Raw genomic sequence first — 14,468 nt, 5'->3', positions numbered from 1 at the left:
TTATTTGTACTGTGTTTCCGTCAGCTAGCTGCCAGCTATGCCCAGCTCTGCCTCCACCAGGCTTAATCATGAAGTCTCTCTGTTCTGATAGAATACTTTCCTTTCCAAGTTACTAAAGTTCCTTCTATAATTTTAACACACGCAAAAAAAATTAAAAAAAGAATCCTTTGTCACTGTGAACAATACCCTGAAGAGCAGGAATCATTGCCCATCCACCCCCCCAGTGTATAAAAACATTAATTCTTCAAATCTGACAAAAAAGATCTAGGTCTTGTAGAAAAACTTCATCAAACAGCACCAAAGAGCAGGAGATATATGTGATAGTTATAAACATAAAAAATGTGGCAGATTCTAAGTCTTCACTTGTTCCTTTAAAACAAGGCCCTGGGCTGCTCTACTTGAAAGCACAGTGACTTCCACGAAATGTTAAGCGCCAGACTCTCCAAAATAAATTGAGATATTTTTTCCTGGCATCTTCTTTAACCCTATTATCCTTATTCTATAAGGATCTAGTCATCTGATGGGTGGAAGAGATGAAACCAGACCAAAAAAAAGTATCTGAGGAAGAATCCTTTTGCCCTCGAAGAGAACATTTGCAAAACGAAGTAAGCGTTGCCACATAATACATGCCTGGTACTCTAGCAAGTGTAGAGCTTCCAGACACACTGATCTGCTAAAGCGTGGACCTCCAGCATCACGTCAACTCCTATTGAGTGTTACATATACTAAAATCATTTAAAAAAAAAAAGCAAATCTCCAGTTGAAATACTTGCCAATGTCACCATGGGTAAGGGAAAATATTACACTGCACTAACTTGTTTTCCTAAGCTTTGAAGACTTAGAAAAATAAATAATTCTGGTGAGCAGCAAAGAGTTTCACTACTTGCAGGACCCCCTGGCCAAAAGAAGAGTTCTGCATATACACCTAAAAGTTATACCCACATGATTCCATCTATCTGCCTTGTGTAATGCTCTTTGGCAGATGAGCAATCATGGAACCGCAACTCCTCGAGGTAACTACCCCCAAGCAGCATTTAGCCCTGGCTACAGACACAAGGGCCTCATCACACCCAGCAGAACGGAGCAGTGGGAGCAAACCTCATGAGGTCCCCTACTATGTTGGTGTGTTGGCTGACATGGGGTGAGGTGCATGAACTATTTCAGCACAGTTTTGATGGCTGCAAAGCAGTTGGGTTGATGTGTCTCACCCCGTGGTTAAAGGAAGAAGACTCCTTCTCAAAAGGAAAAAAAACTGTACTTGTCTAGGCTTCATGAAGAGATTAAAAATTCCTACAACTTGTAGCCTGCTTGCTCCTACCTGTCTTTATAGTTGTGATCGTTGAGTTATGGCTGCACAACCACGCAACATGCGTCAAAAATGCCAAGTATCACATGCTCATGGGCTTGGCTGTGTGCTTTATGCTTTTGGAAGTCAAGCCAGGGAAGACTCAGAGCATGCCAAGTTCAAAGTAAACAGCAGAGAGACCAGCGAGGCCACCTCCTGCTGCTGGGAACTGCCCTGCAATTTCTTCCTGTTTGTCCCCATTCTTCACAGTCCACTCCTTGCAGGATGAAGACTTCTTTATACAACAGTCACCACAGGATTTATCTCCAGATACAGGACAGAGCAAGAAACAGCAAAGCATCAGTATGTCTTCTGCACAAAGACTTGGTAACCAGGGAGGGAGAAAAAACCCAACCTTGAGCAGCCATACCAAAACCCCTAAAATTATTGTGCTGCCTTTTATAATTTCACCAGTATGATGAGAAACCCCAGGCCATTTCCAGGGCTTGAACTTTTGGCTCCAGGCACCAAACCTTGACCATTTCTGTTCAAGCCATAAGCTCCATCAGCTGCCTAAAGTAATAGAGTGATAGTCTCTGTGCTAAGTGTACTGGGGAGTACAATACAAACCTAACACACATGTAACGCAATCTCAAAAATAATTAACTACTCTTCAAACTCATTACAGAAGAGTCTTCTCATGTAATCTATTATACAATACAAAGGGGAAATGTATCACCTTTTGCCAGAACCTCAAATGAAAAGCTGAAAAAAAATTAACCTTCTCTCTCTAAAAAGCAGAATCCAAGACTAGGATCATTTTCTCATTGTTTCTACTTTAAGCAACAGCAGAACATCGAATCTTCCTGACTGTATTCTGCACATAGCCAAGTGGCAGAGCAATTTAACCAACTCCCATTGTCCAACTTAGTGTTAAAGTCTGCTTGGGAAAGACTCCATATAAAATACAGAGCCTTGGGAAAAGGTATGAGCACGTATATTTAGTTGCAAAGGGTTTTTCTTGGTTTTAATATTTTCTTGCATCTATTTCAATCTATAGCTTTTTTCAGGTTATTTGCATTTCAAGAGCAACATAAAAACATAACAGAACATAGCATAAATCCAAACATAAAGACACAACCTTTTCCTTCCAGGTTTGCCGAAGGCCATGCTCGGGACTATTACCATTCAACATGCAAAAGAAATAAATTACAACTGTGAGGTTAAAAATTGCACAATTTCATGTTCGAGTGTTAGTTCTGGATGCAGAGAACATCTATTCAGATTCCCTATAAGCAAGTCAGCAGTTGTTTCTTTTGTACACGGTCCCATTTTTACTTGACTATACAAATCCTCTTAAGTTTAGCAGCTCGTCTGGAAGTCTCATCTTGCCTGTTCCCCTGAAATTCATCTTGCCCTACTTCCTAAAGTGGGATTTGAAAGAAGTCACTGGAAACAATATCCCCAAAACATCCCCTCAGCACTTTTGAAAGTCCTATCCACAACGCACGTAAACCATAGGATATTCTCCAAATAGTTCAAAGCTTCAAGGCATACCAGGCTCCCTTTTAACCAAGAGCAACATTTAGTCAGAAGACATCAGAGTTAATTTAATTCCAGCTCCACACAGAACAGTCACCAGTGGTACCTGGGGACAAGGAAGGAGCAGCAGAACAAGCCCTGAAGTTAAAAGCTAGGCTGGCTATCTGCACTTCCAGGTGGCCCACAACCATTTACATTACAAGGGTTATTTTTAACTTGCAGACACCTCTGTCACTCCTTACTGTAGCAGTGGCTCTTTGCCATCCTAATGGAAGATGGTTCAAATGCTTCGGAATTGTTAGGAGAAGGGCTATTACTGAGTAGTGGTGTGCTGCAGATTTATTACAGAGCCTCCATGTTAATCCTGCGCGCCTAAAATACCTGTGCTGCCCTGGTGAGTAAACAATATCAGATAAATCTGGGTACTTCAACACTGTAATATCTAAACAGGATTATTTTTCATTATTAAACTATGTTTAATAGAACCAAGCTCAAGAACTGCTCAAAATTTAAACTGGGGTTTTTTAATGATTTTTAAAAACTGTTGGGTGGCATTCAGAATTATAAATCATATTGCTTTCTTTGAAATAAATTAAACATTGCAACACAGAGACACTGAGCAGGGCACTTTCCAAACTTGCAAAGCAAGTCTCACAAAAGCATACTCTCTCTTGCTGCCCAGCAGCCAGTCCTGCCAGCAGCTCACCTGTACCCCTGCACACCTATATAGGCCATCCTAAAGAAAGAGTATCATGAACCTTACAAGGTTTTTCTACACCACAACTTTTTATTACATTTAAAAACTAAGGCGCAGCACGGTGCTCTGATCAAGTTCTGTTCCATCCAACCACAATTTAACCTCCTACAGACTTGTCCTGGTCAGCGCAGACTGCTAAGGCATGCCCAGCCACAGCATCCAACTCCAAACCCCACTCAGAAACAGCCACAAGCCCCCTGGGAGACAGCCTGAGGTGATAACTACCATGTCACAAAACTCCTTTCGAAGTAGAAACTCATGAAAAGCTAGGAGGAAAAAAAAAAAAAAATACAGCCAAAATATGATTTTCTCCTCCCCAACCAGCTTCTCATCCTCCTTTTCCTCCCCCCTCCAGTCCCCCAGCACATTGCCCTTCCCAGTAAACCCTCACAAATGCAAGCCGTTTCCTCGGTACAAAGGAGTTTTCCCCTCCTCTCAGTTCTTGTGGCTTTGCTACCGTAAGGCGCTTTGCGAGACTGCTAGACATCGGTTAATGTCCCAAACTGATGAGCCAGTTCTTCTGCGGGGGAGGAAAAGCAATAATTACACACAACTTGCAATGGCCTGTGAGGAGGGGAATGAAAGTAGGTCAGATCTGACAACTCTTCAGCTTCGCTGATGTTCACCAAATGCTTTCACTTACAGTCATTTTAAAAATACAATTAAAATAATAATAGCATGACAAGTGAAGGAAGCAGCACTGTAGAATTCAGCTAGCACTTAGTTTGCCTTTCTGTCCCTCTCTTCGACATGGATAATGTCATTTGTGTGGTGACAAGCAGCAAAAGGACCTGAACCAGCAGAAAGTGAAGCCCATGAGACATCTCTATACCAGGTGCTTACTACTCTGATATTAAGAAGTAGGTTCAGAAAAACCAAACCCCTAAAAAAGGGGTCTTTTAAAAAGAAAAAAAAAACAAAAACAAAAAAAACAAAACCACCACCCACCCAGCAGTGATAATTAAGAGATGGGACAGGATAACCTGGAGATGTACATAATTGGTATATGAATTATAAGCTGGTTTTAAAAGTTTTAAAAAAAAATCCACATAAATATTTACCCCTCTTACAGAATATCTCATTTTGCAACCGTCCTCGTTGAGAGGCACAGTCCCCAAGCAGTAAATGCCGACGCAGTTTCGCTGACGCTCTCGACTGATTGAAACCCGAAGGGCCAAACTTCCAGAACAGCTCGGCGCTCCCAGCGCACGTTTCGTAATTACAACAGGAGCTGTTGGCTGCTGCACTCTTGCAAATCTGGTCTTTATTTAAGATTTGCCTGTATTCAAAGTTGCTCCAACTTCTCTTTCAATCAGTTTAAAAGCCAGTTTAGTCCCCAGTACTACAAGACGGCATCTCTGATTTTGAGGGCACGCTGTGCCAAATCCCCCCAAAGAAAACGCTACAGACACACAGCGCAAAGGTCTGAATTTCAAATCGGTTCCCAAATTGCTATAAGGATAATTTTACCCTGGCAGGCTCCATGCCAAATCAAGTATTGTCCAGTTTCCCACAGCCACCACAAACACAAATCGGTGCATCCTGACTGACCCTGCAGAAGATGCTCCCACCTGACCAGCTGAGATGGAGGAGTACAGTGTGTCCAGCCTGCGACCAGGGAACCAAACCCCAGTCACATTGGTGCAAAACTCCAGACCCTTCTTCATTTCAGACATGTTTTGGGTTCCTGATGTCTTTTTAGCATGAATTTTGCACTTGTTTAACTACAGAAGTAAATTCTCTCTTCTAGTCACACCAGGTGCACTATTACAAATAGACAAGACATAACTTGCCTAAGTGGGTGATGGTTCTTTTAAAAACACGGATTTATACTCCTAAGGAGTGCTGCTTCAAAGAAGGTCTCCGCTTTCACTCTAAAGCTTCAACCTTGAGGACTCACAAATGTTTAACACTTAAAAATCTGACCCTTCTAATAAGGAATTTTTCTCTATTAATGATAGAAAAAGGGACAGTTAAGTATTTTTCTCGCACTCCCATCTGTTCCTAAACTAAATATTAATTCTAAGAAAATAATAATCTTTGAATGTATCTGAATAAAGGCAAGTGATCATTTCTACTGAAGCTGGGAAGCTAGATATAGAAATATGCTCATTAAGAAGTATGCTATGGTTATTATTAAAACACCACAATAGTCCATCATCTCATGAGTACACAAGCTTGCCTAACTGGAGTTATCAGCATTTTCATTGTAAATTCTGCTTTCAAAGGTTTGTAACTTGCCTGTAAAAAAAGTTACTATAGCCTGAAATTTGTTGCAAGTTCTCTGCCAAGGAAGGACTATTTAAGATTAGAAAACTGTGCATCCATTGGAGTTGGTAGCTGGTTTGGGGTTTTATCTATTTAAGTGTTTTTAAAAAAAAAAAAAAAAAAAACAAAAAACAAAACCACACAACTCGGCATCTTTGAAAATCTTCTGGCTCCAAAAAAATCATTAAAGGAATCAAATTCCTAAAGTTAAATTTTTTTTTTTTTCCAAAAAGCTGCAGTTGTAAAATATGGCTGATATTCAGGCAGATAAGCCTGAAATGTGCACTTATTTGTGCTACTTTGCAAAATAGTTGCCACACTGACACACTACCAACTCCCAGTGTCTCATCAACACTGACTGTAAATAACAACCCTACCCATGCCCAATTAGTCTGCAGCTCAAGACCATGCCTCTGCTAAAGGACTGCGGATTGTAAATGCAGAATGGACACATTAAGACTGATTTAATCTGGCTGCTTGTACAATTCTCCCGAATCTCAGCTAGCAATTCCTGTACAGGGCCAAATAACTTACTGAACCAGATCTCTGAAAGGGCATCCAGCCCTCACCCGAAGCTGTGGGGATGTCACATTCCTCCATAATGGGCTGTGATAATTGCCCTTCCATAAAAAAAAAAACCCACACACAACCCTCCGATTTAACTAATCGGTTTGAATTGTTAATCATAACTTGCAGTATCAAAGCCACTGCTCTTATTAAAAAAAAAAAGGTAACAAGGGAACCCTGGGTGAACTTTTTGCTTTATTTTTCCTACCAAATTGGAAGCAGTATGCTGGTACTTCTCCATCGCCTCTGCCCCGGGATGATGACCACTGTGCAGGGTCCCACCAGCCCTGCAACCTCGCAGCAGGGTGGCACTGGCATGGAGAGGACCCATGGGGGCACCCCAGGATGGGGAGCACGCTGCTCCCTGTGGGACAGGGGGCATCCCACCACCGCAGCATCCCTCCTCCACATGCTGCAGCCCTGCCCGCTCCCTGGGAGCCTGAGAAGCACCTCACAAGACCCTACATCCTGATCCAGGCAGGTCACAGCAGCTAACAAAGGATCTCCAAGTGGACTGTGCTAACCACTGTGACCACAGGTGACGTTAACCCTGTGACCACAGGTGACGTTAACCTTTAAGCACTGCCAACATTTTTACAAAAATGAAGGTATGTTGCTCATATTATGCAACATTTTTACAGAAAGGAGGGTATTGCTCTGGGTACTGCACTGGATGTGTTTATATTTGTATGTTGTTTAGTGCCAGCAAATAGCTGTGACTGAGTTAAAACCCAAAAGACAACTCGTTACTCACTTCAGAGCCCACCATATGCACATATCCTTGACAAAGGTCTCTCTCCTTCACCGCTGCTCCTAGGAACCTCCCAAACGCACATTTAAGGCCATTTTGAACTACTGTGTTTTTCAAAGGACACAGAATTAGTCTGTCCCTTGCGGAAAGCTTAAATTAGTCCTTTGAAATTTGACCTAAATTAAAAGAACTGAAACACACTGTTACTACACCAGGCAAGGGCTCTGAGTGGGTGCTCCAAGGACAGTGTCAAGGCACTGCATGTGGGGAAGAGACTAAATTAGCTACCCAGCAGAACGATAACACACAGCTTGGGCAAGGGAAGGTCAAGGGAGAGCTTGCTATTTATCAAATATATGTCTAAACTAATTATTCAGTTCACAAAGTAACCCTTCAACCTATGTGTGCGGTCAGAGCCCTTTTGAAATGTTGGCTATCATCAAAGGCCTTCATAGCCTGGGTACACAGAAAGAGAATGGCTCCTTTGTACACACTTAAGTAGACTTATTTCTAAATATTTAAAAGCAGAAAGACTTTATACTCCCTAGGATAAAAAACATATATGTAAACACTTGATGCAAGACATAATCTGATAGTTGACAGTCCCCAAACTAACTCCTACAGGTCCTGTTTCTGCTCACACTGCTTAACAGCCTCAGATTTTACCATCACTGCTTAAGGAAGAAAGCACCACAACCATTAACAGCCATACTCGGGATCCAGCCCTTAGTGAGCACCCATGATATCAATATTGACATTATAATTTACAATGGCTCAAGATATCATCTTCAGTGTAAATACTTTCATATGTACCAGAGTAATATCTAATGGTCACAGATGAGATTCAGAGCTCAACGAGTCCAGAGTTTTATAAAAGCACCTGAGAGAAGCGTGCTACCAAAGAGATCAGACTGACTGCGGATGACCAAAAATACCCTGATACACGACAGCGTCTTGCACCTATCCTGCACATATCCATTGTGCAGGATATCGTATCTAGATAGGATATATCCTATCTAGTATATCCTATCTAATATATCATTGTGATATATTAGATAGGATATCTAATATCCTATTAGATAAATACTGCTTGTACTAAAGTATATACTTAACCAGATACTCTGAAGAAAACAGTTGCAAATGTCCCTAAAGTTATGTTTAGCTAAGAGACAAGAGTATATTCATTTTACAATCAAAGGAACGAAAAGCCACAATCTCAATTCCTGTTAACGTTGCATACAGCTTTTTGAATATTCTGAGTCACTAAGACAATAAATAATAACAATAAAAGCACCTAACAAAGACAAAATTTAGGGCACGTCCATGAAGAAAGACTAAGGAACAGATCAACACATGTCACCAAAGGTCATGGCCCTGTCGACCTTTTCAGCTGGTATGAAATGTCATAGCTCTAATGACTGCACAGTCAGCAGCCCTACCGAAAATTTACATTATTAGAGCACCTGACCCCCTAAATTAACTGTGGCCAAAATGTTTGGCATTTAGTAAATTAAAAAAGAAGTCTGCTTTGTCTTTGAAGAGATTTTTTGAAGGGTTTTTTGTTTTGTTTTCAGCTTGGAGAGCTTGTGGGTGGCAGTGATGGAACCCAGAGAAGGCGACTGTGTAAAAACTTGTTTTTTTTTTTTAAAGGGGTTTAACAAAGTACATAAAGGAGGTTTTATTTCCCAAATCTCAGATATAAATCCCACACAATTCCCTGTATTCTGCAGCATAAAAGCTCTTATTATAACATTAACTTAGAAGTGGGGTTGGTTTTTTTTTCCCCCCCCTCATTTCTGGTAGATTCGGGTTCTCACGTCTAAAATTGTTTCATGTCAGTAACATTCCTGCCCAGGGAAGAAGTTTTAAATCCTTTTTAATAATTTACTCTTTGATAAAACCCAGATTCTACCCCCTGGATATTCACTGTGGAAGAAATATCTTTAAACTGCGCTTTTTAAAATAATAAAAGCTATTCTTTCCCTGAAAAGCTGAAAAATTATCAGGCATCATTCAAAAAAATATTACTGTTCTCCCTGTAAAATACTCCACCAACCATGCAATCACATTCTTCCTGATTTAACCCTACAACTAGGGGACCTCACTACAAACAGCTAATCTGAAATCAGAGTTATTCATGATTTTGTCATTCCTCTGAAGAGCCAAAAAGGCACCAGATCTGCAATTAACAAATCATACAGTAAGTGGTGACAAGAGTTGGGCCTTTTTTTTTTTTTTCAATTTCTTGAGTTACCTTCAAAAGGGAAAAAAAACAAACCAAAAATCTTTGCTATCAACAATCTCTATGGCTGACAGATGACAATATTGCTATACTTTGTTAATTTTTTTCAGGAATGCTTGCTAGGGAGGAGGGCTCATCGTCTCTAAATAGTTCGTCCCCTGCCATCAATAAAAATGTACTTGGAACGGATTCTAAAACTGTGTTAGCTGGTGACATCTATTTTTAGAGGCAGTGGATAGAAACAAATAAGTTTTGCATGAAAATATATTAAATAAAAACAAAGCTGTATCTGTGGACTTGAGTAGTAGAATGTGTAAAGGCGAAATTCTCTCCAGCAAGCTTGCCGGATCAGAAATGTTCTATGGACTATTATATTGGTTTGACAGTTGAGTTAGAAATGTAATCACTCCTCCAAAGGACAGATAAAACCTTATGAAGGAAGCCTCGCTTTCCCCCAAGGTGCTCAGAGAGCAGGAAAGATCCTATGCAATACAGTAAAATCATTCTTAAATACAATCAGCTCACGACAATAAAAAAGCAGCCTCTCCTTAGCTCTTTTAGAGAAGAAAACCACTTTGCAAAGCTTGAGGAATGGATATGCCTAGAAGAACATACCAACAGGTGCAGGCTCAAAAAAGCAGATTTTATCAAAATACCTCTTCCAATGTAAAGGTCTCAATTAGCCTTTACTTTCACAGCAATAAACTGCAGTCCTTGCTATTCGGATCTCTACATTTACACTTCTAGAACTTGCAATCCAGACACTGTACCGATTGTTCTTGGATATTAACAGCGATAGGGAAATCTATTCTAAGTACAAACACCAATAAAGCCGCAACACCATTTTTGCAGAGTGCCTGGCAAAATTAAACATTCAGGCCACATGATTGAAAACTATTGGGATTTATTTTTCTCTGAACTTCTCAGGTTAAGACAATCACAAAGACATGCAGCTATACAGCCATTCCGTTCCTTGAGATAGCAACATGTAACACGTATGTAAGTGCAACAGACTGGTTTCCTTAAAGACCCATTCCTGAAAACTTTCAGCCGTACACTCGATTATACAACACGATACAAGTGAAATCACTGACACCGCTTGCTTGCGTAAGATTAAATAAAGGCATGCTTGCACGAACACAGCCCATGTGTGAGCAGGAAAAGTGAAAAAACATAACTCTTGAGGGCTAATCTGTTACTTGCCTTAGACTTACCAAAGCACATAAAGATGTTGACTTCTATTTCAGACGTTCAGGCATTTAAAATTAACTTATTTTGCGGAATTAAGGATTCTAGAGTGATTTACCTTCAGGTTCCAGCGTGGTGTCTTCAACAACTAAATTAAACGAAGGTCGAGCCAGGGAAAGTCCAGCCATGGTGACCACCACCAGGCAGATAAGGCAACCCAAATCCCAGCTGACCATCTTTTTAGAGTAAATTCCTGGTCCATTTCCATATCTCCATGTGGACTTTAATCCCATCTGAACACCTCTAGAGAAGCATGGAGAGAAAGCAGTGCCTTCGGCCAGGGTAATACCTCCTCCCTTGGAACGACAGCGGCTGCTGTGGGAAGGAGAGAGGTTTAACACTGTCAGCGAAAACATCTTAAAACACAAACCAAAAGACTTCAGAAAGCCCCAAACAGAGCTGAGGTGAGAGGGAGGGGAGGAGGAGGATGGGGAAAATAGTTTTCCAGCTTCAAAAATACGTGAAAAGTGAGTGACTTTTCATTTTCTGTTAGCAGTTTCCATCATCACCTGAGGCGTAACCAAGTCCTCCTTGTTTTCACAAAATCACTTCTCAGCACATATTTAGAGAGCTATTTTACTGACAGAAAAATATACAGTTTTTCAAAAGTGAGAGGGACACACATGTGCAGGCACATAACCTGTAATGCTGCAAAATTACCACAATTATACAAATTATATTCTTGTTATTGTTTGAAGGTTTATGTAAGTTTGCCTTGTTTTTCATTCCTTTGCTTAGGCGGTTTTGCAGCCAGCTCTATTCGCAACAATTCAGTAATTTTCCACGAGAAAAACAGTTGAAAAATACTCTTTAGACTTGGATAATCTGTAAAACTTTATTTCACCTCAGGACTTCCAGCTCCCCTATGGATGTACCTTCTGACTCAGTTCAGTGTCCTTTTAAAGCCTGAGAGTCCTGTACAGATGAAAGGCTCCAGTCTTTGCAGGGATACTGGTTAGCTACATTGCATCACAGGCAATTAAAATCTGTATAAAGTGTGGTACAGATTGCAGTTTCTCAGGAGACCTCCCCAGCATCGTTTTCCATTCACATACGCTAAACTTCGTGCACACACGTTTCTCTTCTCTCTCTCTCTCTCAGTGATGCTTGTTGATATATACTTTTCAGACGGGGAAAAAAAAAAGTCTATTTTATTCACAGTAAAACTAATTCAAATGGATGGAGTTAACTGGTAATCCAGGCATGGGCTGATGGAAGAGAGAAGAGAAGTGGTACCAAAGTAACTGGCACTCCCTTCAGGGGACCCTGTTGCCACGACACTAAGATGCCAGATGAGGGGCAGAAGAACATCCTCACAGGCTGATTTAACAGCTCGACCAGAAAATTAGACCTGATTTTCTGCTTCAAAAATAAAAGATGGTAAACCTCAATAAATGGATAAAACAAGTAACTGCAGCAATTGTTCTAATCTGGCCAATGATTAATCTTAGATGTGATGAAACCCAACTGAAGCTTAGAGAGCACTCATCTGGAAGGGAAAAATAACATAAAAAACCTTCTTTTCCCTCCTGCCCTTACCCTTTAAAAACAAACAAACACACACACACACACACAAAAAAAGGGAAAGTGTAGCCATGAAGGCAAACTTCTCAAAACTCCCTGTCATTTGGATGTGGTATCTCAGCATACAGTACACAGACATGGACAAATATTCTCCCTTTATAAAGCCAACCATTAAAAAGTTTACTCAGATTTTATTAGCCTTTTGCTACCTGCACATACAAAGCAAGTTCACAATGCTAAGGACAGAAATGCTGTTGAGGCATCTTTTATCTTGGGTACTACATGCAGTAACTTCTGGAGTCAGTAGAAACAGATTTTAGATGACATAAAGAAGGCACTTGGGGAAAATAATTAATACATGGTATTTCAGGCGAATCCTTGATACTTCAGGGCAAGCTTTTTTCACCTCAGCTGATATCAGCTCAAAGCCCTGTCCCTCCTTTAGAGATTTAAGCATAGCGTGAGCATCCCAGACCACAAGCTAGCAACTACTATTAAATCTCCAGTGAAAACACCACCAGACCACTGCAAAAACATTTGCAAAGAGCCTCCCTAGCACTTCTCTAAATAAGCGCAGAGCAGGTGTAGAACTGAAGAGAGCTCTGTCTCCAGGACCGGTTTGCATTTGGTTAAGGACTGGAGCAAGCCCTCCTGGACTCTACCACCCAGGTCAACCGCCCCACTCGCTGCCTGACAGGCACAGCTCTGTAGCTCAGTTTATCCAGCTGTAAAGCGGGTAGAAACACTAATTAACAGACTGGATGTAATGCTAATTTAATTTCCATAAATCATCCTGTAAAGCCCGATTAAAGGCTATGTATATAAATGTAAAATGTAATCATAATTTTGCAAAAAGAAAACATACTAGAATGCTAGCATATATTCCGGACTCTTTTTTAACAGCATTAATTCCGCTTACATTTCAGCTGTTTAAGATTTTTTTAGGCTACATTAAACACCATTGAAAGCACATTTGTGGTTCCTACCCTCATCCTAAGTCATGAAGTGCAGCACAAGGCTACTTGACCACGCATCTTCTCACCTGAAGATTTTTGCAAGCTTCTGCACCTGAACATCTGCCAGCAGAAAGAAGGCACCTCTTCATCCACAGGGCAGCAGAAAATTCAAAACCGTGGCTTGCAAAGGTGTAGCAAAGCAAAAATCAGAGCTCTGAACCCATCCATGGAGCCAAACCACTTTTTACCACCACGACAGTGACCAGGGTTCGAGGATTGCCCTTTCCCAAAAGAAGTGGAGTCCAACGAAGATGAAACGAAACCAAATTCTTCTCATAGTTTAATCGCCACAGTTGCTGGGGGACGAGTCTCTGGAAAGACCTCCAGCGCTGGATAATTATGTACCTCTATCTCAATGTTTGGAACACAGCCCCAGCATGCTTTTTGGCCTCCACAATTCTGGCTTCCTGACTACAATACCATAATCCCTCCTGGAGTCTCAAACTCAGTGAAAGCCACACGTAGTGTTTATTTTTCCCCTTGAAAGGGAACTCTGTCTCTCTTCTCAGCCTACACTTTGGGGAGGAGTTGTCAGCCTCCAATGATTGATGGCTCTCCTTGCCACTTGCTCATCAAGTCAATTTTCACCTCGTCACATACCTGCCCAAATTTCTTTGCCAAACTGACAAGCATGGGAAAGCAGACTGGTTTGGGAGCCCAACCAAATTCCTCCAAGCTGTACTTCAGTTTAAACACACTCACACACACAAACAAGTAGTACTTGTTCAGCAGTGGCATTAATTAAATTCAATGCTCGGTGTTCTTTTTAATCTACTTCCATTGTTGTTTATAAGATGTTTATCACTCTCCAGGGAGAGTACAATTTGTGGAGTATGTTAACCAAATCAATACATTGCTCATTGTATAACTCTTCAGCATCTTTCTCTATTAGGCAGGGAATAGCAAAATCTGAATGAAATACAGATCTTCCCCCCACAAAGAAATCTCAAGTGCCCTAAAAAGCCCAGTAGCTTCATCAGAAAAATCCAGGTACATGAAGCTTTGAAGCTAACAGCTTTATATACGCGCATACACAGACACATATACACACACAGAGATATATGTGCATCTATAAATATATATATACACACATATATCTCTAACAAGACTTTTCATCATAGTGCAATCTCCAAGCAAATCTGAGCATCACAGCTATTAAACATTAATTCTGGAGGACTAATGGGAACCGGCTGGCAGCTTCAGTACTTTTTCATTGTTTGAACTTCTTTCATTTGCTTTCCAGGACTATCCTGTTTTTCTCAAGTCTT

General features: G+C 40.8%; 1 protein-coding gene across 1 annotated transcript in view; it reads right to left on the bottom strand.

Annotated features, from left to right (window-relative positions):
* The window catches only part of FGFR2 (fibroblast growth factor receptor 2), an 81,664-nt gene extending 70,828 nt beyond the window's left edge, over positions 1 to 10,836 (bottom strand). Inside the window, exon 1 of the mRNA XM_009325895.1 lies at positions 10,719 to 10,836. Coding sequence (XP_009324170.1) covers positions 10,719 to 10,836 — 118 coding nt within the window. The remainder of the gene's footprint in view (positions 1 to 10,718) is intronic.
* Positions 10,837 to 14,468: the final 3,632 nt, after the last annotated feature.

Source organism: Pygoscelis adeliae, unplaced genomic scaffold (genome assembly GCF_000699105.1).
Source record: "Pygoscelis adeliae isolate BGI_AS28 unplaced genomic scaffold, ASM69910v1 Scaffold4, whole genome shotgun sequence".
Classification (NCBI taxonomy): Eukaryota; Metazoa; Chordata; class Aves; order Sphenisciformes; family Spheniscidae; genus Pygoscelis; species Pygoscelis adeliae.
The sequence above is the reverse complement of the archived record's forward strand: the minus strand, read 5'-3'. Positions and strand labels throughout refer to the sequence as shown.